The sequence below is a fragment of the Eleutherodactylus coqui genome, chromosome 5 (genome assembly GCF_035609145.1).
Source record: "Eleutherodactylus coqui strain aEleCoq1 chromosome 5, aEleCoq1.hap1, whole genome shotgun sequence".
NCBI classification, from domain to species: Eukaryota; Metazoa; Chordata; class Amphibia; order Anura; family Eleutherodactylidae; genus Eleutherodactylus; species Eleutherodactylus coqui.
The window spans coordinates 621,666-643,078 of record NC_089841.1 but is presented as its reverse complement, the minus strand read 5'-3'; the positions used below and the strand labels follow the sequence as shown (position 1 = coordinate 643,078).

At 57.3% G+C, this 21,413-nt stretch overlaps 1 protein-coding gene across 2 annotated transcripts in view; it reads left to right on the top strand.

Moving 5' to 3' along the window:
• NPR2 (natriuretic peptide receptor 2) overlaps positions 1–21,413 on the top strand; it is a 234,070-nt gene that overhangs the window by 122,281 nt on the left and 90,376 nt on the right. For both annotated transcript variants that reach the window (XM_066602181.1, XM_066602180.1), the window contains exon 10: positions 18,460–18,537. In XM_066602181.1, the coding sequence (XP_066458278.1) occupies positions 18,460–18,537 (78 nt within the window). The remainder of the gene's footprint in view (positions 1–18,459; positions 18,538–21,413) is intronic.

Sequence of the window (21,413 nt, the reverse complement as noted above, 5' to 3'; positions counted from 1 at the left end):
TGCTCCTGGTGTCTGCTCTCTTGCGCTCGTCTCTTGACAAAGACCGAATGTAAAGTCGAAATGTCGCCATTTGTGAGATGATGCGGTAACTATTCTGCATTTCTATGGAGGCACAAAGTCTGTTTTTTTGCACCAAATATTTGCTGCCTGGTTTATTTTTTTTGATTGCAATTTTTTTTAATGCTCCTGGTGTCGACTCCTTTTACGTTCATATCACCGTGTCACACTCCTGGTGTCGGCTCCCTTGTACTCGTCTCACAGTGTCACACTCCTGGTATCTGCTCTCTTGCGCTCCTCTCACAGTGTAGTTCTCCTGGTATCTGCTCTCTTGCGCTCATCTCACCGTGTCGCGCTCCTGGTGTCGGCTCCCTTGCGCTCATCTCACAGTGCCACGTTCCTGGTGTCCACCCTTTTGCGCTCGTCTCACTGTGTCGTGCTCCTGGTGTCGGCTCCTGTATGCTTGTCCCACCGTGTTGCACTTCTGGTGTTCACCCTTTTGCGCTCATCTCACCGAGTTGCGCTCCTGGTGTCGGCTCTCTTGCGCTCGTCCCACTATGTTAAGCTACTGGTTTCAGCTCCGTTGCGCTTTTCCCACTGTGTCACATTCCTGGTGTCGGCTCCCTTGTGCTCGTCTCACAGTGTCACGCTCCTGGTGTCGGCTCCCTTGTGCTCATCTCACCGTGTCATGCTCCTGGTGTCGGCTCCCTTGCGCTCGTCTCACCGTGTCACACTCCTGGTGTCGGCTCCCTTGCGCTCGTCTCACCGTGTCACACTGCTGGTGTCAGCTTGGTTGCGCTCGTCTCACCGTGTCACACTCCTGGTGTCGGCTCCCTTGCGCTCGTCTCACCGTGTCATGTACCTGGTGTCTTCTCCCTTGCTCTCGTCTTACTGTGCCATGCTCCTGGTGTCGGCTCCCTTGCGCTCATCTCACCGTGTCATGCTCCTGGTGTCTTCTCCCTTGCTCTCGTCTCACTGTGTTGGACTCCTTGTAGATAAAGGGTTCCACAGCAGCACCTAATTTCAGGCAGGGTATGCCAATATTGGCAAAAACCTGTGCAGGTTCAAAAAGGGGTTGGATCCAGTCCCCCAAACAACAGTCCAAAGAGGAAGAAGTATGAACAGCACAATTAGGTGCAATAATAAAAGTTTACATCCGCATGGATTTCACTTTATTTTTCATTGGCATAAAAAACAGGCGGCGTTTCGACTGCACAGACAGTCCTTGACCAGCTCGAGCTCCATGCGGATGTAAACTTTTATTATTGCACCTAATCGTGTTGGACTCCTTGTGTTCACCCTTCTGCACTCGTCTCACAGTGTCACGCTCCTGGTGTCGGCTCCCTTGCGCTCGTCTCACTGTGCCATGCTCCTGGTGTCGGCTCCCTTGCGCTCGTCTCACTGTGCCATGCTCCTGGTGTCGGCTCCCTTGTGCTCATCTCACCGTGTCACACTCCTGGTGTCGCTCCCTTGCGCTCGTCTCACCGTGTCGCGCTCCTGGTGTCCACCCTTTTGCGCTCATCTTCCCGTGTCACGCTCCTGGTGTCAGCTCCCTTGCGCTCGTCTCACAGTGTCGTTCTCCTGGTGTCGGCTCCCTTGCGCTCGTCTCACCGTGTCACACTCCTGGTGTCGGCTCCCTTGCGCTCCTCTCACCGTGTCACACTGCTGGTGTCGGCTCCCTTGCACTCGTCTCACCGTGTCACACTCCTGGTGTCGGCTCCCTTGCACTCGTCTCACTGTGTCGTGCTCCTGGTGTCGGCTCCCTTGCACTCGTCTCACTGTGTCATGCTCCTGGTGTCGGCTCCCTTGCACTCGTCTCACTGTGTCGTGCTCCTGGTGTCGGCTCCCTTGCACTCGTCTCACTGTGTCGTGCTCCTGGTGTCGGCTCCCTTGCGCTCGTCTCACTGTGTCACACTCCTGGTGTCGGCTCCCTTGCGCTCCTCTCACAGTGTCACACTCCTGGTGTCGGCTCACTTGTACTCGTCTCACTGTGTCACACTCCTGGTGTCTGCTCCCTTGCGCTCCTCTCACAGTGTCGTTCTCCTGGTGTCGGCTCCCTTGCACTCGTCTCACTGTGTCGTGCTCCTGGTGTCGGCTCCCTTGCACTCGTCTCACTGTGTCGTGCTCCTGGTGTCGGCTCCCTTGCGCTCCTCTCACTGTGTCATGCTCCTGGTGTCGGCTCCCTTGCACTCGTCTCACTGTGTCGTGCTCCTGGTGTCGGCTCCCTTGCACTCGTCTCACTGTGTCGTTCTCCTGGTGTCGGCTCCCTTGCGCTCCTCTCACTGTGTCATGCTCCTGGTGTCGGCTCCCTTGCGCTCCTCTCACTGTGTCATGCTCCTGGTGTCGGCTCCCTTGCACTCGTCTCACAGTGTTGCGTTCCTGGTGTCGGCTCCCTTGCACTCGTCTCACCGTGTCGCGCTCCTGGTGTCCACCCTTTTGCACTCGTCTCACCGTGTCGCGCTCCTGGTGTCCACCCTTTTGCACTCATCTCACCGTGTCACGCTCCTGGTGTCCACCCTTTTGCACTCGTCTCACCGTGTCGCGCTCCTGGTGTCCACCCTTTTGCGCTCATCTCACCGTGTCACGCTCCTGGTGTCTGCTCCTTTGTGCTCGTCTCACCGTGTTGCGCTCCTGGTGTCGGCTGTCTTGCGCTCATCTCACCGTGTCGTGCTCCTGGTGTCGGCTCCCTTGCGCTCATCTCACAGTGCCACGTTCCTGGTGTCCACCCTTTTGCGCTCGTCTCACTGTGTCGTGCTCCTGGTGTCGGCTCCTGTATGCTTGTCCCACCGTGTTGCACTTCTGGTGTTCACCCTTTTGCGCTCATCTCACCGTGTTGCGCTCCTGGTGTCGGCTCTCCTGTGCTCATTTCAATGTGTCGTGCCCCCGATGTCAGCTTTCTTGCGCCCGTGTCACAGAGTCACACTCCTGGTGTCCACCCTTTTGCACTCGTCTCACCGTGTCATGCTCCTGGTGTCGTCTTCTTTTACGTTCATTTCACCGTGTCACACTCCTGGTGTCAGGTCTCTTGCATTTGTCTCACAGTGTCACGTTCCTGGTGTCCACCCTTTTGCGCTCATCTCACCTTGTTGTGCTCCTGGTGTCGGCTCCCTTGTGCTCGTCTCACCGTGTCATGCGCCTGGTGTCAGCCCCCTTGTACTCGTCTCACCGTGTCACACTCCTGGTGTCCACCCTTTTGCGCTCGTCTCACCGTGTCATGCTTTTCGTGTCGGCTCAATTGTGCTTATTTCAATGTGTCGTGCCCCCGGTGTCTGCTTTCTTGCACTCGTCTCACAGTGTCACACTCCTGGTGTTCCCCCTTACGCGCTCGTCTCACTGTGTTGCGCTCCTGGTGTCGGCTCCCTTGCGCTTGTCTCAACGTGTCACACTCCTGGTGTCTGCTCTCTTGCGCTCGTCTCACAGTGCGACGTTTCTGGTGTCAACCCTTTTGTGCTCATCTTACTGTGTCGTGCTCCTGGTGTCTGCTCCCTTGCACTCGTCTCATGGTGTGGCGCTCTTGGTGTTTACGCTTTTCCGCTTCTCTCACCAGGTCATGCTCCTGGTGTCAGCTCCCTTGCACTCGTCTCATGGTGTGGCGCTCTTGGTGTTTACGCTTTTCCGCTTGTCTCACCAGGTCGTGCTCCTGGTGTCAGCTCCCTTGCGCTCGTCTTATCGTGTGGCGCCCTAGGTGTTCACTCTTTTGCGCTCGTCTCACCATGTTGTGCTCCTGGTGTCAGCTCTCTTGCGGTCGTCTCATTGTGTCTCACTCCTGGATTCGGCTCACTTGCGCTTGTCTCAAGGTGTCGTGCTCCCGGTGTCTGCTCTCTTGCACTCGTCTCACCGTGCCACACTCCTGGTATTTACCCTTTTGCGCTCATCTTGCCGTGTCATGCTCTTGGTGTCGGCTCACTTGCGCTCGTCTCACTGTGTCGTGCTCCTGGTGTCAGCTCTCTTGCACTTGTCTCATAGTGCTCTTGTGCTCGTCTCATAGTGTCGCGCTCCTGGTGTCCACCCTTTTGCGTTCACCTCACCGTGTTGCGCTCCTAGTGTTGGCTCCGTTGCGCTCATCTCACCGTGTTGCGCTCCTGGTGTCGGCTCCCTTGCGCTCATCTCTCCGTGTTGCGCTCCTGGTGTCGACTCCCTTGCGCTCATCTCACCGTGTTGCGCTCCTGGTGTCGGCTCCCTTGCGCTCATCTCTTCGTGTTGCGCTCCTGGTGTCGACTCCCTTGCGCTCGTCTTAACATGCCATGCTTCTGGTGTCAACTCACTTGAGCTTGTCTCACAGTGCCACGTTCCTGGTGTCCACCCTTTTGCGCTCGTCTCACTGTGTCGTGCTCCTGGTGTCGGCTCCTGTATGCTCGTCTCACAGTGTCGCTCTCCTGGTATCCAGCTTTTTGCTCTCATCTCACCGTGTTGCACTTCTGGTGTTCACCCTTTTGCGCTCATCTCACCGTGTTGCGCTCCTGGTGTCGGCTCTCTTGCGCTCGTCTCACAGTGTCACGTTCCTGGTATCCAGCTTTTTGCTCTCATCTCACCGTGTTGCACTTCTGGTGTTCACCCTTTTGCGCTCGTCTCACCGTGTTGCGCTCCTGGTGTCGGCTCTCCTGTGCTCATTTCAATGTGTCGTGCCCCCGATGTCGGCTTTCTTGCGCCCGTGTCACAGAGTCGCACTCCTGGTGTTCACCCTTTTGCGCTCGTCTCACCGTGTCATGCTCCTGGTGTCGTCTTCTTTTACGTTCATTTCACCGTTCATTTCACCGTGTCACACTCCTGGTGTCAGCTCCCTTGCGCTTGTCTCACAGTGTCACGCTCTTGGTGTTCACCCTTCTGCGCTCATCTCAACGTCTTGCGCTCCTGGTGTTGGCTCCCTTGCACTTGTCTCAACGTGTCGCGCTCCTGGTGTCAGCTCTCTTGCACTCGTCTCACAGTGTCACGCTCCTGGTGTCCACCCTTTTGCGCTTATCTCATCATGTTGCGCTCCTGGTGTCGGCTCCCTTGCTCTCATCTCACTGTGTTGCGCTCTTGGTGTCAGATACCTTGTCCTTGTCTCAACGTGTCATGCTCCTGGTGTCGGCTCACTTGCGCTCGTCTCACTGTGTCGTGCTCCTGGTGTCAGCTCTCTTGCACTTGTCTCATAGTGCTCTTGTGCTCGTCTCATAGTGTCGCGCTCCTGGTGTCCACCCTTTTGCGTTCACCTCACCGTGTTGCGCTCCTAGTGTTGGCTCCGTTGCGCTCATCTCACCGTGTTGCGCTCCTGGTGTCGGCTCCCTTGCGCTCATCTCTCCGTGTTGCGCTCCTGGTGTCGACTCACTTGCGCTCGTCTTAACATGCCATGCTTCTGGTGACAACTCACTTGAGCTTGTCTCACAGTGCCACGTTCCTGGTGTCCACCCTTTTGCGCTCGTCTCACCGTGTCGTGCTCCTGGTGTCGGCTCCCTTGCGCTCGTCTCACAGTGTCGCTCTCCTGGTATCCAGCTTTTTGCTCTCATCTCACCGTGTTGCACTTCTGGTGTTCACCCTTTTGCGCTCATCTCACCGTGTTGCGCTCCTGGTGTCGGCTCTCTTGCGCTCGTCTCACAGTGTCACGTTCCTGGTGTTCACCCTTATGCGCTCGTCTCACCGTGTTGCGCTCCTGGTGTCGGTCTCCTGTGCTCATTTCAATGTGTCGTGCCCCCGATGTCAGCTTTCTTGCGCCCGTGTCACAGAGTCGCACTCCTGGTGTTCACCCTTTTGCGCTCGTCTCACCGTGTCATGCTCCTGGTGTCGTCTTCTTTTACGTTCATTTCACCGTTCATTTCACCGTGTCACACTCCTGGTGTCAGCTCCCTTGTGCTTGTCTCACAGTGTCACGCTCTTGGTGTTCACCCTTCTGCGCTCATCTCAACGTCTTGCGCTCCTGGTGTTGGCTCCCTTGCGCTTGTCTCAACGTGTCGCGCTCCTGGTGTCAGCTCTCTTGCACTCGTCTCACAGTGTCACGCTCCTGGTGTCCACCCTTTTGCGCTTATCTCATCATGTTGCGCTCCTGGTGTCGGCTCCCTTGCTCTCATCTCACTGTGTTGCGCTCTTGGTGTCAGATACCTTGTCCTTGTCTCAACGTGTCATGCTCCTGGTGTCGGCTCACTTGCGCGCGTCTCAACGTGACGTGCTCCTGGTGTCGGCTCCTGTATGCTCGTCTCACCGTGTTGCACTCCTGGTGTCCACCCTTTTGCGCTCATCTCACTGTGTCGTTCTCCTGGTGTCGGCTCCCTTGCGCTCGTCTCACAGTGTCACGCTCCTGGTGTCGGCTCACTTGTGCTCATTTCAATGTGTCGTGCCCCCGGTGTCTGCTTTCTTGCGCTCGTCTCACAGAGTCACACTCCTGGTGTTCACCCTTATGCGCTTGTCTCACTGTATTGCGCTCCTGGTGTCGGCTCCCTTGCGCTCGTCTCAACGTGTCATGCTCCTGGTGTCGGCTCTCTTGCGCTCGTCTCACAGTGCCACATTTCTGGTGACCACCCTTTTGCACTCGTCTCACCGTGTATTGCTCCTGGTGTCGGCTCCTTAACGCTCATTTCACCGTGTCACGCTCCTGGTGTCGGCTCCCTTGCACTCGTCTCATAGTGTGGCGGTCTTGGTGTTCACCCTTTTGCGCTCGTCTCACCATGTTGTGCTCCTGGTGTTGGCTCACTTGCGCTCAGCCCACCCTGTCGCGCTCCTGGTGTCGGCTACCTTGCGCTCGTCTTATCGTGTGGCGCTCTGGGTGTTCAATCTTTTGTGCTCGTCTCACCGTGCCATGCTCCGGGTGTCAGTTCTCTTGCGCTCGTCTCAACGTGTCATGCTCCTGGTGTCGGCGCTCTTGCGCTCGTCTCACAGTGTCACGCTCCTGGTGTTCACCCTTTTGCGCTCGTATCACTGTGTCATGCTCTTGGTGTCATCCCCTTTTGCGCTCATCTCACCGTGTCACACTCCTGGTGTTGGCTCCCTTGCGCTCGTCTCACAGTGTCATGCTCCTGGTGTCGGCTCCCTTGCGCTCGTCTCACCGTGTCGTGCTCCTGCTGTTCACCCTTTTGCGCTCATCTCACCGTGTCACACTCCTGGTGTCGGCTCACTTGCACTCGTCTCACTGTGTCTCGCTCCTGGTGTCGGCTCACTTGCACTCGTCTCAACGTGTCGTGCTGTTGGTGTCAGCGCCTTTGCGCTCGTCTCATCATGTCATGCTCCTGGTGTCGGCTCCCTTGCGCTCGTCTCATCATGTCATGCTCCTGGTGTCGGCTCCGTTGCGCTCGTCTCATCATGTCATGCTCCTGGTGTCGGCTCTCTTGCTCTCGTCTCACAGTGTCATGCTCCTGGTGTCGGCTCTCTTGCTCTCGTCTCACAGTGTCATGCTCCTGGTGTCGGCTCCCTTGCGCTCGTCTCATCATGTCATGCTCCTGGTGTCGGCTCTCTTGCTCTCGTCTCACAGTGTCATGCTCCTGGTGTCGGCTCCCTTGCGCTCGTCTCACAGTGTCGCGCTCCTGCTGTTCACCCTTTTGCGCTCATCTCACTGTGTCACACTCCTGGTGTCGGCTCACTTGCACTCGTCTCATCATGTCATGCTCCTGGTGTCGGCTCTCTTGCTCTCGTCTCACCGTGTCACACTCCTGGTGTCGGCTCTCTTGCACTCGTCTCACTGTGTCTCGCTCCTGGTGTCGGCTCACTTGCACTCGTCTCAACGTGTCGTGCTGTTGGTGTCAGCGCCTTTGCGCTCGTCTCATCATGTCATGCTCCTGGTGTCGGCTCCCTTGCGCTCGTCTCATCATGTCATGCTCCTGGTGTCGGCTCTCTTGCTCTCGTCTCACAGTGTCATGCTCCTGGTGTCGGCTCCCTTGCGCTCGTCTCACAGTGTCGCGCTCCTGCTGTTCACCCTTTTGCGCTCATCTCACTGTGTCACACTCCTGGTGTCGGCTCACTTGCACTCGTCTCATCATGTCATGCTCCTGGTGTCGGCTCTCTTGCTCTCGTCTCACAGTGTCACAATCCTGGTGTCCACCCTTTTGTGCTCGTCTCACTGTGTTGTGCTCCTGGTGTCGGCTCACTTGTGCTCATTTCAATGTGTCCTGCCCCCGGTGTCTGCTGTCTTGCGCTCGTCTCACAGAGTCACACTCCTGGTGTCGGCTCTCTTGCTCTCGTCTCACAGTGTCATGCTCCTGGTGTCGGCTCCCTTGCGCTCGTCTCACAGTGTCGCGCTCCTGCTGTTCACCCTTTTGCGCTCATCTCACTGTGTCACACTCCTGGTTTCGGCTCACTTGCACTCGTCTCATCATGTCATGCTCCTGGTGTCGGCTCTCTTGCTCTCGTCTCACAGTGTCACAATCCTGGTGTTCACCCTTATGCGCTTGTCTCACTGTGTTGCGCTCCTGGTGTCGGCTCCCTTGCGCTCGTCTCAACGTGTCACATTTCTGGTGACCACCCTTTTGCGCTCGTCTCACCATGTAATGCTCCTGCTGTCGGCTCCTTAACGCTCATTTCACCGTGTCACGCTCCTGGTGTCGGCTCCCTTGCACTCGTCTCATAGTGTGGTGGTCTTGGTGTTCACCCTTTTGCGCTCTTCTCACCATGTTGTGCTCCTGGTGTTGGCTCACTTGCGCTCAGCCCACCCTGTCGCGCTCCTGGTGTCGGCTACCTTGCGCTCGTCTTATCGTGTGGCGCTCTGGGTGTTCAATCTTTTGCGCTCGTCTCACCGTGTCGTGCTCCGGATGTCAGCTCTCTTGCGCTCGTCTCAAAGTGTCATGCTCCTGGTGTCGGCGCTCTTGCGCTCGTCTCACAGTGGCACGTTTCTGGTGTCCACCCTTTTGCACTCGTCTCACCATGTCATGCTCCTGGGGTCGGCTCCCTTATGCTTATTTCACCGTCACTCTTCTCATAGTGTGGCGATCTTGGAGTTCACCCTTCTGCGCTCGTCTCACCAGGTCGTGCTCCTAGTGTCAGCTCACTTGCGCTCGTTCCACCATGCCGCGCTCCTGGTGTCGGCTCCCTTGCGCTCGTCTTATCGTGTGGCGCTCTAGGTGTTCACTCTTTTGCGCTCGTCTAACTATGTCACACTCTTGGTGTCCATCCTTTTGTGCTTGTCCCACCATGTCACGCACCTGGTGTCCACCCTTTTGCACTCATCTCACCGTGTCATGCTCCTGGTGTCGTCTCCTTTTACGTTCATTTCACCGTGTCACACTCCTGGTGTCAGCTCCCTCGTGCTCGTCTCACCGTGTCACACTCCTGGTGTCGGCTCCCTTGCGCTCGTCTCACCATGTTGTGCTCCTGCTGTTCACCCTTTTACACTCATCTCACCGTGTCGTGCTGTTGGTGTCAGCTCCTTTGCACTCGTCTCACCGTGTCACACTCCTGGTGTCAGCTCACTTGCACTCGTCTCATCATGTCATGCTCCTGGTGTCGGCTCCTTTGCACTCGTCTCATCATGTCATGCTCCTGGTGTCAGCTCTCTTGCTCTCGTCTCAAAGTGTCACAATCCTGGTGTCCACCCTTTTGTGCTCGTCTCACTGTGTTGTGCTCCGGGTGTCAGCTCTGGTATGCTCGTCTCAACGTGTCGTGCCGTTGGTGTCAGCTGCTTTGCGCTTGTCTCACCATGTCATGCTTCTGGTGTCGTCTCCTTTTACGTTCACTTCACCGTGTCACACTCCTGGTGTCGGCTCCCTTGCACTCGTCTCACAGTGTCACGCTCCTGATGTTCACCCTTTTGCGATCATCTCACCGTGTCATGCTCCTGGTGTCGGCTCTCTTTTACTCGTCTCACAGTGTCACGCTCCTGATGTTCACCTTTTTGCGCTCATCTCACCATGTGATGCTCCTGGTGTCTGCTCTCTTGCGCTCATCTCACCATGTGATGCTCCTGGTGTCTGCTCTCTTGCGCTCATCTCACCGTGTCGTGCTTCTGGTGTTCACCCTTTTAGGTTCATCTCAGCGTGTCATGCTTTTTGTGTCAGCTCACTTGCGCTCGTCTCAACGTGTCAAGCTCCTGGAGTCAGCTCACTTGCGCTCATTTCAATGTGTCGTGCCCCCGGTGTCTGCTCTCTTGCATTCGTCTCACCGTGTCACACTCCTGGTGTTCACCTTTTTGTGCTTGTCTCATTGTGTTGCGCTCCTGGTGTCCGCTCCCTTGCGCTCACCTCAACGTGCCATGCTCCTGGTGTCTGCTCTCTTGCGCTCGTCTCACAGTGCCACGTTCCTGGTGTCAACCCTTTTGCGCTTGTCTCATTGTGTCGTGCTTCTGGTGTCGGCTCCTGTATGCTCGTCTCACCGTGTCACACTCCTGGTGTTCACCCTTTTGCGCTCGTCTCACTGTGTTGCACTCCTGGTGTCGACTCCCTTGCGCTCGTCTCACCGTGTCACACTCCTGGTGTTCACCCTTTTGCGCTCGTCTCACTGTGTTGCACTCCTGGTGTCGACTCCCTTGCGCTCGTCTCAACGTGCCATGTTCCTGGTGTCAACTCACTTGAGCTCGTCTCAATGTGTGATGCTCCTGTGGCGGCTTTCTTGCGCTCGTCTCACAGTGCCACATTTCTGGTGTCCACCCTTTTGTGCTCGTCTTCCTGTGTCGTGCTCCTGGTGTCAGCTCTTGCATGCTCGTCTCAACATGTTACGCTCCTGGTGTCCACCCTTTTGTGCTCATCTCACCGTGTCATGCTCCTGGTGTCGGCTCCTTTACGCTTATTTCACCGTGTCACACTCCTGGTGTCGGCCCCCTTGCACTCGTCTCATCGTGTCACGCTCTTGGTGTTCACCCTTTTGCGCTCATATCACCATGTCACGTTCCTAGTGTCGGCTCCCTTGTGCTCGTCTCACCGTGTTGCGCTCCTGGTGTCGGCTCCCTTGTGCTTGTCTCATCGTGTCATGCTCCTGGTGTCGGCTCTCTTGCAATCGTCACACAGTGCCACGTTTCTGTGTCCACCCTTTTGCGCCCGTCTCACTGTGTCGTGCTCCTGGTGTCGGCTCCTGTATGCTCGTCTCACCGTGTTGCGCTCCTGGTGTTCACCCTTTTGCGCTCATCTCACCGTGTCATGCTCCTGGTGTCTGCTTAATTGCGCTCGTCTCAACGTGTCGTGCTCCTGGTGTCGGCTCCCTTGTGCTCGTCTTAACGTGTCGTGATCCTGGTGTCAGCTCTCTTGCACTTGTCTCACAGTGCTCTTGCTCTCGTCTCACAGTGTCACACTCCTGGTGTCCACTCTTTTGCGCTCATCTCACCGTGTTGCGCTCCTGGTGTAGGCACCCTTGCGCTCATCCCACCATGTTGCGCTCCTGGTGTCGGCTCCCTTGCGCTCGTCTCAACGTGTCATGCTCCTGGTGTGGGCTTTCTTGCGCTCGTCTCACAGTGCCACGTTCCTAGTGTCCATCCTTTTGCGATCGTCTCACTGTGTTGCGCTCCTGGTGTCGGCTCCTGTATGCTCGTCTCACCGTGTCAGACTCCTGGTGTCAGCTTGGTTGCGCTCGTCTCACCGTGTCACACTCCTGGTGTCGGCTCCCTTGCGCTCGTCTCACCGTGTCACACTCCTGGTGTCGGCTCCCTTGTGCTTTTCTCACCGTGTCAGACTCCTGGTGTCAGCTTGGTTGCGCTCGTCTCCCCGTGTCACACTCCTGGTGTCGGCTCCCTTGTGCTTGTCTCTCCGTGTCACACTCCTGGTGTCGGCTCCCTTGTGCTTGTCTCACCGTGTCACACTCCTGGTGTCGGCTCCCTTGTGCTTGTCTCACCGTGTCACACTCCTGGTGTCGGCTCCCTTGTGCTCGTTTTACTGTGCCGCGCCCCTGGTGTCAGCTTGCTTGCGCTCGTCTCACCGTGTCACACTCCTGGTGTCGGCTCCGTTGCGCTCGTCTCACCGTGTCACACTCCTGGTGTCGGCTCCCTTGTGCTTGTCTCACCGTGTCACACTCCTGGTGTCGGCTCCCTTGTGCTTGTCTCACCGTGTCACACTCCTGGTGTCGGCTCCCTTGCGCTCGTCTCACTGTGTCACACTCCTGGTGTCAGCTTGGTTGCGCTCGTCTCACCGTGTCACACTCCTGGTGTCAGCTTGGTTACGCTCGTCTCACCGTGTCACACTCCTGGTGTCAGCTTGGTTACGCTCGTCTCACCGTGTCACACTCCTGGTGTCAGCTTGGTTGCGCTCGTCTCACCGTGTCACACTCCTGGTGTCGGCTTGGTTGCACTCGTCTCACCGTGTCACACTCCTGGTGTCGGCTTGGTTGCGCTCGTCTCACCGTGTCGCGCTCCTGGTGTCAGCTTGGTTGCGCTCGTCTCACCGTGTCACACTCCTGGTGTCGGCTCCCTTGCGCTCGTCTCACCGTGTCACACTCCTGGTGTCGGCTCCCTTGCGCTCGTCTCACCGTGTCACACTCCTGGTGTCAGCTTGGTTGCGCTCGTCTCACCGTGTCACACTCCTGGTGTCGGCTCCCTTGCGCTCGTCTCACCGTGTCGCGCTCCTGGTGTCGGCTCCCTTGCGCTCGTCTCACTGTGTCACACTCCTGGTGTCAGCTTGGTTGCGCTTGTCTCACCGTGTCACACTCCTGGTGTCAGCTTGGTTGCGCTCGTCTCACCGTGTCACACTCCTGGTGTCAGCTTGGTTGCGCTCGTCTCACCGTGTCAGACTCCTGGTGTCAGCTTGGTTGCGCTCGTCTCACCGTGTCGCACTCCTGGTGTCGGCTCCCTTGCGCTCGTCTCACTGTGTTGCGCTCCTGGTGTCAGCTTGAATGCGCTCTTCTCACCGTGTCACGCTCCTGGTGTCAGCTTGGTTGCGCTTGTCTCACCGTGTCACGCTCCTGGTGTCAGCTTGGTTGCGCTTGTCTCACCGTGTCACGCTCCTGGTGTCCGCTCCCTTGCGCTCGTCTCACCGTGTCAGACTTCTGGTGTCAGCTTGGTTGTGCTCGTCTCACCGTGTCACACTCCTGGTGTCTTCTCCCTTGCGCTCGTCTCACTGTGTTGCGCTCCTGGTGTCAGCTTAGTTGCGCTCGTCTCACCGTGTCACACTCCTGGTGTCAGCTTGGTTGCGCTCGTCTCACCGTGTCACACTCCTGGTGTAGGCTCCCGTGCGCTCGTCTCATCGTGTCACACTCCTGGTGTCGGCTCCCTTGCGCTCGTCTCACCGTGTCAGACTCCTGGTGTCGGCTCCCTTGCGCTCGTCTCACCGTGTCACACTCCTGGTGTCGGCTCCCTTGTGCTTTTCTCACCGTGTCAGACTCCTGGTGTCAGCTCCCTTGTGCTCGTTTTACTGTGCCGCGCCCCTGGTGTCAGCTTGCTTGCGCTCGTCTCACCGTGTCACACTCCTGGTGTCGGCTCCGTTGCGCTCGTCTCACCGTGTCACACTCCTGGTGTCGGCTCCGTTGCGCTCGTCTCACCGTGTCACACTCCTGGTGTCGGCTCCCTTGTGCTTGTCTCACCGTGTCACACTCCTGGTGTCGGCTCCCTTGTGCTTGTCTCACCGTGTCACACTCCTGGTGTCGGCTCCCTTGTGCTTGTCTCACCGTGTCACACTCCTGGTGTCGGCTCCCTTGCGCTCGTCTCACTGTGTCACACTCCTGGTGTCAGCTTGGTTGCGCTCGTCTCACCGTGTCACACTCCTGGTGTCAGCTTGGTTACGCTCGTCTCACCGTGTCACACTCCTGGTGTCAGCTTGGTTGCGCTCGTCTCACCGTGTCACACTCCTGGTGTCGGCTTGGTTGCACTCGTCTCACCGTGTCACACTCCTGGTGTCGGCTTGGTTGCGCTCGTCTCACCGTGTCGCGCTCCTGGTGTCAGCTTGGTTGCGCTCGTCTCACCGTGTCACACTCCTGGTGTCGGCTCCCTTGCGCTCGTCTCACCGTGTCACACTCCTGGTGTCGGCTCCCTTGCGCTCGTCTCACCGTGTCAGACTCCTGGTGTCGGCTCCCTTGCGCTCGTCTCACCGTGTCACACTCCTGGTGTCAGCTTGGTTGCGCTCGTCTCACCGTGTCACACTCCTGGTGTCGGCTCCCTTGCGCTCGTCTCACCGTGTCGCGCTCCTGGTGTCGGCTCCCTTGCGCTCGTCTCACTGTGTCACACTCCTGGTGTCAGCTTGGTTGCACTCGTCTCACCGTGTCACACTCCTGGTGTCGGCTTGGTTACGCTCATCTCACCGTGTCACACTCCTGGTGTCGGCTCCCTTGCGCTCGTCTCACCGTGTCACACTCCTGGTGTCGGCTCCCTTGCGCTCGTCTCACCGTGTCGCGCTCCTGGTGTCGGCTCCCTTGCGCTCGTCTCACTGTGTCACACTCCTGGTGTCAGCTTGGTTGCACTCGTCTCACCGTGTCAGACTCCTGGTGTCGGCTTGGTTACGCTCATCTCACCGTGTCACACTCCTGGTGTCGGCTCCCTTGCGCTCGTCTCACCGTGTCACACTCCTGGTGTCGGCTCCCTTGCGCTCGTCTCACCGTGTCGCACCCCTGGGGTCAGCTTGGTTACGCTCGTCTCACCGTGTCACACTCCTGGTGTCGGCTCCCTTGCGCTCGTCTCACCGTGTCACACTCCTGGTGTCGGCTTGGTTGCGCTCGTCTCACCGTGTCATGCTCCTGGTGTCGGCTCCCTTGCGCTCGTCTCACCGTGTCACACTCCTGGTGTCAGCTTGGTTGCGCTCGTCTCACCGTGTCACACTCCTGGTGTCGGCTCCCTTGCGCTCGTCTCACCGTGTCACACTCCTGGTGTCAGCTTGGATGCGCTCGTCTCACCGTGTCACACTCCTGGTGTCGGCTCGCTTGCGCTCGTCTCACTGTGTTGCGCTCCTGGTGTCAGCTTGGTTGCACTTGTCTCACCGTGTCAGACTCCTGGTGTCGGCTCCCTTGCGCTCGTCTCACCGTGTCACACTCCTGGTGTCGGCTCCCTTGCGCTCGTCTCACCGTGCCGCGCTCCTGGTGTCAGCTTGGTTGTGCTCGTCTCACCGTGTCACACTCCTGGTGTCGGCTCGCTTGCGCTCGTCTCACTGTGTTGCGCTCCTGGTGTCAGCTTAGTTGCGCTCGTCTCACCGTGTCACACTCCTGGTGTCAGCTTGGTTGCACTTGTCTCACCGTGACACACTCCTGGTGTCGGCTCCCTTGCGCTCGTCTCACCGTGTCACACTCCTGGTGTCGGCTCCCTTGCGCTCGTCTCACCGTGTCAGACTCCTGGTGTCAGCTTGGTTGCGCTCGTCTCACCGTGTCACACTCCTGGTGTCGGCTCCCTTGCGCTCGTCTCACCGTGTCACACTCCTGGTGTCGGCTCTCTTGCGCTCGTCTCACCGTGTCAGACTCCTGGTGTCAGCTCCCTTGCGCTCGTCTCACCGTATCGCGCTCCTGGTGTCAGCTTGGATGCGCTCGTCTCACCGTGTCACACTCCTGGTGTCGGCTCCCTTGCGCTCGTCTCACCGTGTCACACTCCTGGTGTCGGCTCTCTTGCGCTCGTCTCACCGTGTCGCGCTCCTGGTGTCAGCTTGGTTGCGCTCGTCTCACCGTGTCACACTCCTGGTGTCGGCTCCCTTGCGCTCGTCTCACCGTGTCACACTCCTGGTGTCGGCTCCCTTGCGCTCGTCTCACCGTGTCACACTCCTGGTGTCGGCTTGGTTGCGCTCGTCTCACCGTGTCACACTCCTGGTGTCGGCTCCCTTGTGCTCGCCTCACTGTGTCACACTCCTGGTGTCGGCTCCCTTGCGCTCGTCTCACTGTGTCACGCTCCTGGTGTCAGCTTGGTTGCGCTCGTCTCACCATGTCGCACTCCTGGTGTCGGCTTGGTTGCACTCGTCTCACCGTGTCACACTGCTGGTGTTGGCTCCCTTGCGCTCGTCTCACCGTGTCATGCTCCTGGTGTCTTCTCCCTTGTTCTCGTCTCACCGTGTCACACTCCTGGTGTCGGCTCCCTTGCGCTCGTCTCACCGTGTCACACTCCTGGTGTCGGCTCCCTTGCGCTCGTCTCACCGTGTCACACTCCTGGTGTCTGCTCCCTTGCGCTCGTCTCACCGTGTCACACTCCTGGTGTCGGCTCCCTTGCGCTCGTCTCACCGTGTCACACTCCAGGTGTCGGCTCCCTTGCGCTCGTCTCACCGTGACACACTCCTGTTGTCGGCTCCCTTGCGCTCGTCCCACCGTGTCACACTCCTGGTGTCGGCTCCCTTGCACTCGTCTCACTGTGTCACACTCCTGGTGTCGGCTCTCTTGCGCTCGTCTCACCGTGTCGCGCCCCTGGGGTCAGCTTGGTTACGCTCGTCTCACTGTGTCACACTCCTGGTGTCGGCTTGGTTGCGCTCGTCTCACCGTGTCGCGCCCCTGGGGTCAGCTTGGTTACGCTCGTCTCACCGTGTCACACTCCTGGTGTCGGCTCTCTTGCGCTCGTCTCACCGTGTCACACTCCTGGTGTCGGCTCCCTTGTGCTCGTCTCACCGTGTCACACTCCAGGTGTCGGCTCCCTTGCGCTCGTCTCACCGTGACACACTCCTGGTGTCGGCTCCCTTGCGCTCGTCTCACCGTGTCACACTCCTGGTGTCAGCTTGGTTGCGCTCGTCTCACCGTGTCGCGCTCCTGGTGTAAGCTTGGTTGCGCTCGTCTCACCGTGTCACACTGCTGGTGTCGGCTCCCTTGCGCTCGTCTCACCATGTCACACTCCTGGTGTCGGCTCCCTTGCGCTCGTCTCAGCGTGTCACACTCCTGGTGTCGGCTCCCTTGCGCTCGTCTCACCGTGTCAGACTCCTGGTGTCGGCTCCCTTGCACTCGTCTCACTGTGTCACACTCCTGGTGTCGGCTCCCTTGCACTCGTCTCACCGTGTCTCGCCCCTGGGGTCAGCTTGGTTACGCTCGTCTCACTGTGTCACACTCCTGGTGTCGGCTTGGTTGCGCTCGTCTCACCGTGTCACACTCCTGGTGTCAGCTCCCTTGCGCTTGTCTCACCGTGTCACACTCCTGGTGTCGGCTCCCTTGTGCTTGTCTCACCGTGTCAGACTCCTGGTGTCAGCTTGGTTGCGCTTGTCTCACCGTGTCACACTCCTGGTGTCTTCTCCCTTGCGCTCGTCTCACCATGTCGCGCTCCAGGTGTCGGCTCTCTTGCGCTCGTCTCACCGTGTCAGACTCCTGGTGTCGGCTCCCTTGTGCTCGTCTCACCGTGTCGCACTCCTGGTGTCGGCTCTCTTGCGCTCGTCTCACCATGTCACACTCCTGGTGTCGGCTCCCTTGCGCTCGTCTCACCGTGTCACACTCCTGGTGTCGGCTCCGTTGCGCTCGTCTCACCGTGTCACACTCCTGGTGTCAGCTTGGTTGCGCTTGTCTCATCGTGTCACACTCCTGGTGTCTTCTCCCTTGCGCTCGTCTCACCGTGTCGCGCTCCTGGTGTCGGCTCCCTTGCGCTCGTCTCACCGTGTCAGACTCCTGGTGTCTTCTCCCTTGCGCTCGTCTCACCGTGTCGCGCTCCTGGTGTCGGCTCTCTTGCGCTCGTCTCACCATGTCACACTCCTGGTGTCGGCTCTCTTGCGCTCGTCTCACCGTGTCAGACTCCTGGTGTCTTCTCCCTTGCGCTCGTCTCACCGTGTCGAGCTCCTGGTGTCGGCTCTCTTGCGCTCGTCTCACCGTGTCACACTCCTGGTGTCGGCTCCCTTGCATTCGTCTCACCGTGGCGCGCCCCTGGGGTCCACTCTTTTGCATTCGTCTCACCGTGTCGCGCCCCTGGGGTCCACTCTTTTGCATTCGTCTCACCGTGTCGCGCCCCTGGGGTCCACTCTTTTGCATTCGTCTCACCGTGTCGCGCCCCTGGGGTCCACTCTTTTGCATTCGTCTCACCGTGTCGCGCTTCTGGGGTCCACTCTTTTGCATTCGTCTCACCGTGTCGCGCCCCTGGGGTCCACTCTTTTGCATTCGTCTCACCGTGTCGCGCTTCTGGGGTCCACTCTTTTGCATTCGTCTCACCGTGTCGCACTTCTGGGCTCCACTCTTTTGCGCTCGTCTCACCGTGTCGCGCCCCTGCGGTCCACTCTTTTGCATTCGTCTCACCGTGTCGCGCCCCTGGGCTCCACTCTTTTGCATTCGTCTCACCGTGTCGCGCCCCTGGGGTCCACTCTTTTGCATTCGTCTCACCGTGTCGCGCCCCTGGGGTCGGCTCCTTTGCGCTCGTCTCACCGTGTCGCGCCCCTGGGCTCCACTCTTTTGCATTCGTCTCACCGTGTCGCGCCCCTGGGGTTCACTCTTTTGCATTCGTCTCACCGTGTCGCGCCCCTGGGGTCGGCTCCTTTGCGCTCGTCTCACCGTGTCGCGCCCCTGGGCTCCACTCTTTTGCATTCGTCTCACCGTGTCGCGCCCCTGCGGTCCACTCTTTTGCATTCGTCTCACCGTGGCGCGCCCCTGGGGTCCACTCTTTTGCATTCGTCTCACCGTGTCGCGCCCCTGGGGTCCACTCTTTTGCGCTCGTCTCACCGTGTCGCGCCCCTGGGGTCCACTCTTTTGCATTCGTCTCACCGTCTCTCTTGTGGTATTTTTGTTTAGGGGAATGTTGTCGCCATCAAACATGTGAATAAGAAGCGTATAGAACTGACCAGACAAGTGCTGTTCGAGCTCAAACATGTAAGTATGATGTCATAGATTGGTGGTGAGATGTTTAGCGGTAGGACGCTGCCCATCGTCTGCGCCGCCAGACGTCGCTGTAGCGTCACATCCTGCTACCGCCATTATTACTTACCTATTAGGTGTAGCGATCCATAAGTACACATTGCATGTCGTTCCTAAAGAACCTTGTAAAAGTATTCACCCCCTTGGTGTTTTTACTGTCGCCCCTGGTGACAGCCGATGTAGTTGTACGACGGATGCGGGTGGGACTCGTCCTACGTTCACCAGAGTCCCAGCTGACACCCAGCAGCAACAGTTGCAATGAAAGATAAATCCAATCGCTGCTGTTAACCCTTTAGGTGCTACTGAAAATCCTGACAGCAGCATTTGAATGGCCCGACCAAGGGAGTCCCTCTGTCCCTGGAACAGCCCGCCGCAGTGAGATCGCAACGTGCCGTCCTGCTGTTATGGCAGCCGGGGCCTTAATTAGCTGCGAGGCTGGCCATGTGCTTTTGTGGCCACTCGGCTGAGGACATTCATTCATGATGTAGCTCCCTTCAGTATATATAAGTGGGCTAGTGTGAGCTTGGTAAGTTATTCCTCTCTGTCTGAGACCCCCAGCCTCTTCCTCGGATGGTCATGTGACATTCAGTACTGTTACTGAGCCCACCTATAGGGGGCACTGACACTCCCGTCACACAGAGCCCCTGGAGGCAGATTGCTTTTGTAATAGATATGGATACAAATGTGTCCAGTTGGACTGCTGAGTTACAGAAACAAAGTATCTTCTACAGTCTCATTGGTTACATTTCACTCCAGTATTCCCCAGGAGCAGTCACTCTTTAACCCTACAACTGCTGTCTCATCTCCTGCCTTCAAATAGCAACACCCACCATCCTACTTGCATTAACTCTTTCCTATCCAAATCCCAGCTACCACAGTACAATATAGGGGATCACTGCTCATCCTTATGGTTGGTGCATATTTAGGGGAAGATAATGATAATTAAACCGTTTCCCCAGCAGGCAGAAAAGGTACAGCCTCGGCTAATGCTGTCCTGATGCATGATAGGATGGCTTGAAATTGAAAGCAAAAAATATCATGCTGCAGATGGTGCCAGATAAGTATCAAACCGGGGACTGCAATACGCAGAGGAGCCCCCCGGAGAGTGACACATTCAGATGAGGCAAGCGGAGATATTACCAGCAGCACAAAAAACAGGACATTAAATAATGCAGCAGCCACCTGGATCCGGACCTCATCCGACATGAAGAAGGATGTGGCAGCATCCATGGCTGGGAAGCGTTGAGCAGCACTTTATTCTCCCACAACAGCAAAACATACAAGCGACGATTCGGCCCCCGCCTGGGCCGTTGTCCGGCTCATAGCAGTGAGTACCGCAGGGTACATGGAAGAAACACCCACCAACTTCAGGACTCTCCCACAGAGTCAATGACCAGAAAAGTACATACCCAGAAACGCATATACATGTATTTACAATATATAGACCTGCAGTGTCCGTATGTAACAGCACCTCCGCCCGCATCCAATCAGTATACTGCGCATGCCTGGGATAGCGCAACAGAGATGATACTGCGCCCATGTGGGACAAAGAGCCTCGCATAACCATGGAGATAGTAAACTCTATTGTAGTATAGACCTGACAGGAAGAGACAGTGGCTTAGAGCGGGTACAAGAAGCCAGCGCATGCGCAATGCATGTATAATGCATAGAGCGGGTACAAGGAGCCAGCACATGTGCAATGCATGTATAATGCATAGAGCGGGTACAAGGAGCCAGCGCATGTGCAATGCATGTATAATGCATAGATTGGGCACAAGGCGCTAGCGCAGGCACAATGCACATATAATGCATAGAGCGGGTACAAGGAGCCAGCGCATGTGCAATGCATAGACCGGGCACAAGGCGCTAGCGCAGGCACAATGCATATATAATGCATAGCGTGGGCACAAGAAGCCAGAGCGTCCGCAATGCATGTATAATGCATAGCGTGGGCACAAGGAGCCAGAGCATCCGCAATGCATGTATAATGCATAGATTGGGCACAAGGAGCCAGCGCATGAACCATGCATATATAATGCATAGAGCGGGTACAAGGAGCCAGCGCAAGCGCAATGCATGTATAATGCTTAGAGCGGGTACAAGGAGCCAGCGCATGTGCAATGCATAGAGCGGGCACAAGGCGCTAGCGCAGGCACAATGCATATATAATGCATAGCGTGGGCACAAGAAGCCAGAGCGTCCGCAATGCATGTATAATGCATAGATTGGGCACAAGGAGCCAGCGCATGAACCATGCATATATAATGCATAGAGCGGGCACAAGAAGCCAGAGCATCCGCAATGCATATATAATGCATAGCGTGGGCACAAGAAGCCAGAGCATCCGCAATGCATATATAATGCATAGAGTGGGCACAAGAAACCAGCGCATGCGCAATGCATATATAATGCATAGCGTGGGCACAAGAAGCCAGCGCATGAACCATGCATATATAATGCATAGTGCGGGCACAAGAAGCCAGCGCATGTGCAATGCATTTATAATAAATAGCGTGGGCACAAGAAGCCAGCGCATGCGCAATGCATGTATAATGCATAGATTGGGCACAAGGAGCCAGAGCATCCGCAATGCATGTATAATGCATAGAGTGGGCACAAGAAGCCAGCGCATGCGCAATGCATATATAATGCATAGAGTGGGCACAAGGAGCCAGCGCATGCGCAATGCATATATAATGCATAGAGTGGGCACAAGGAGCCAGCGCATGCGCAATGCATATATAATGCATAGAGCGGGCACAAGAAGCCAGTGCATGCACAATGCATATATAATGCATAGCATGGGCACAAGAAGCCAGCGCATGCGCAAT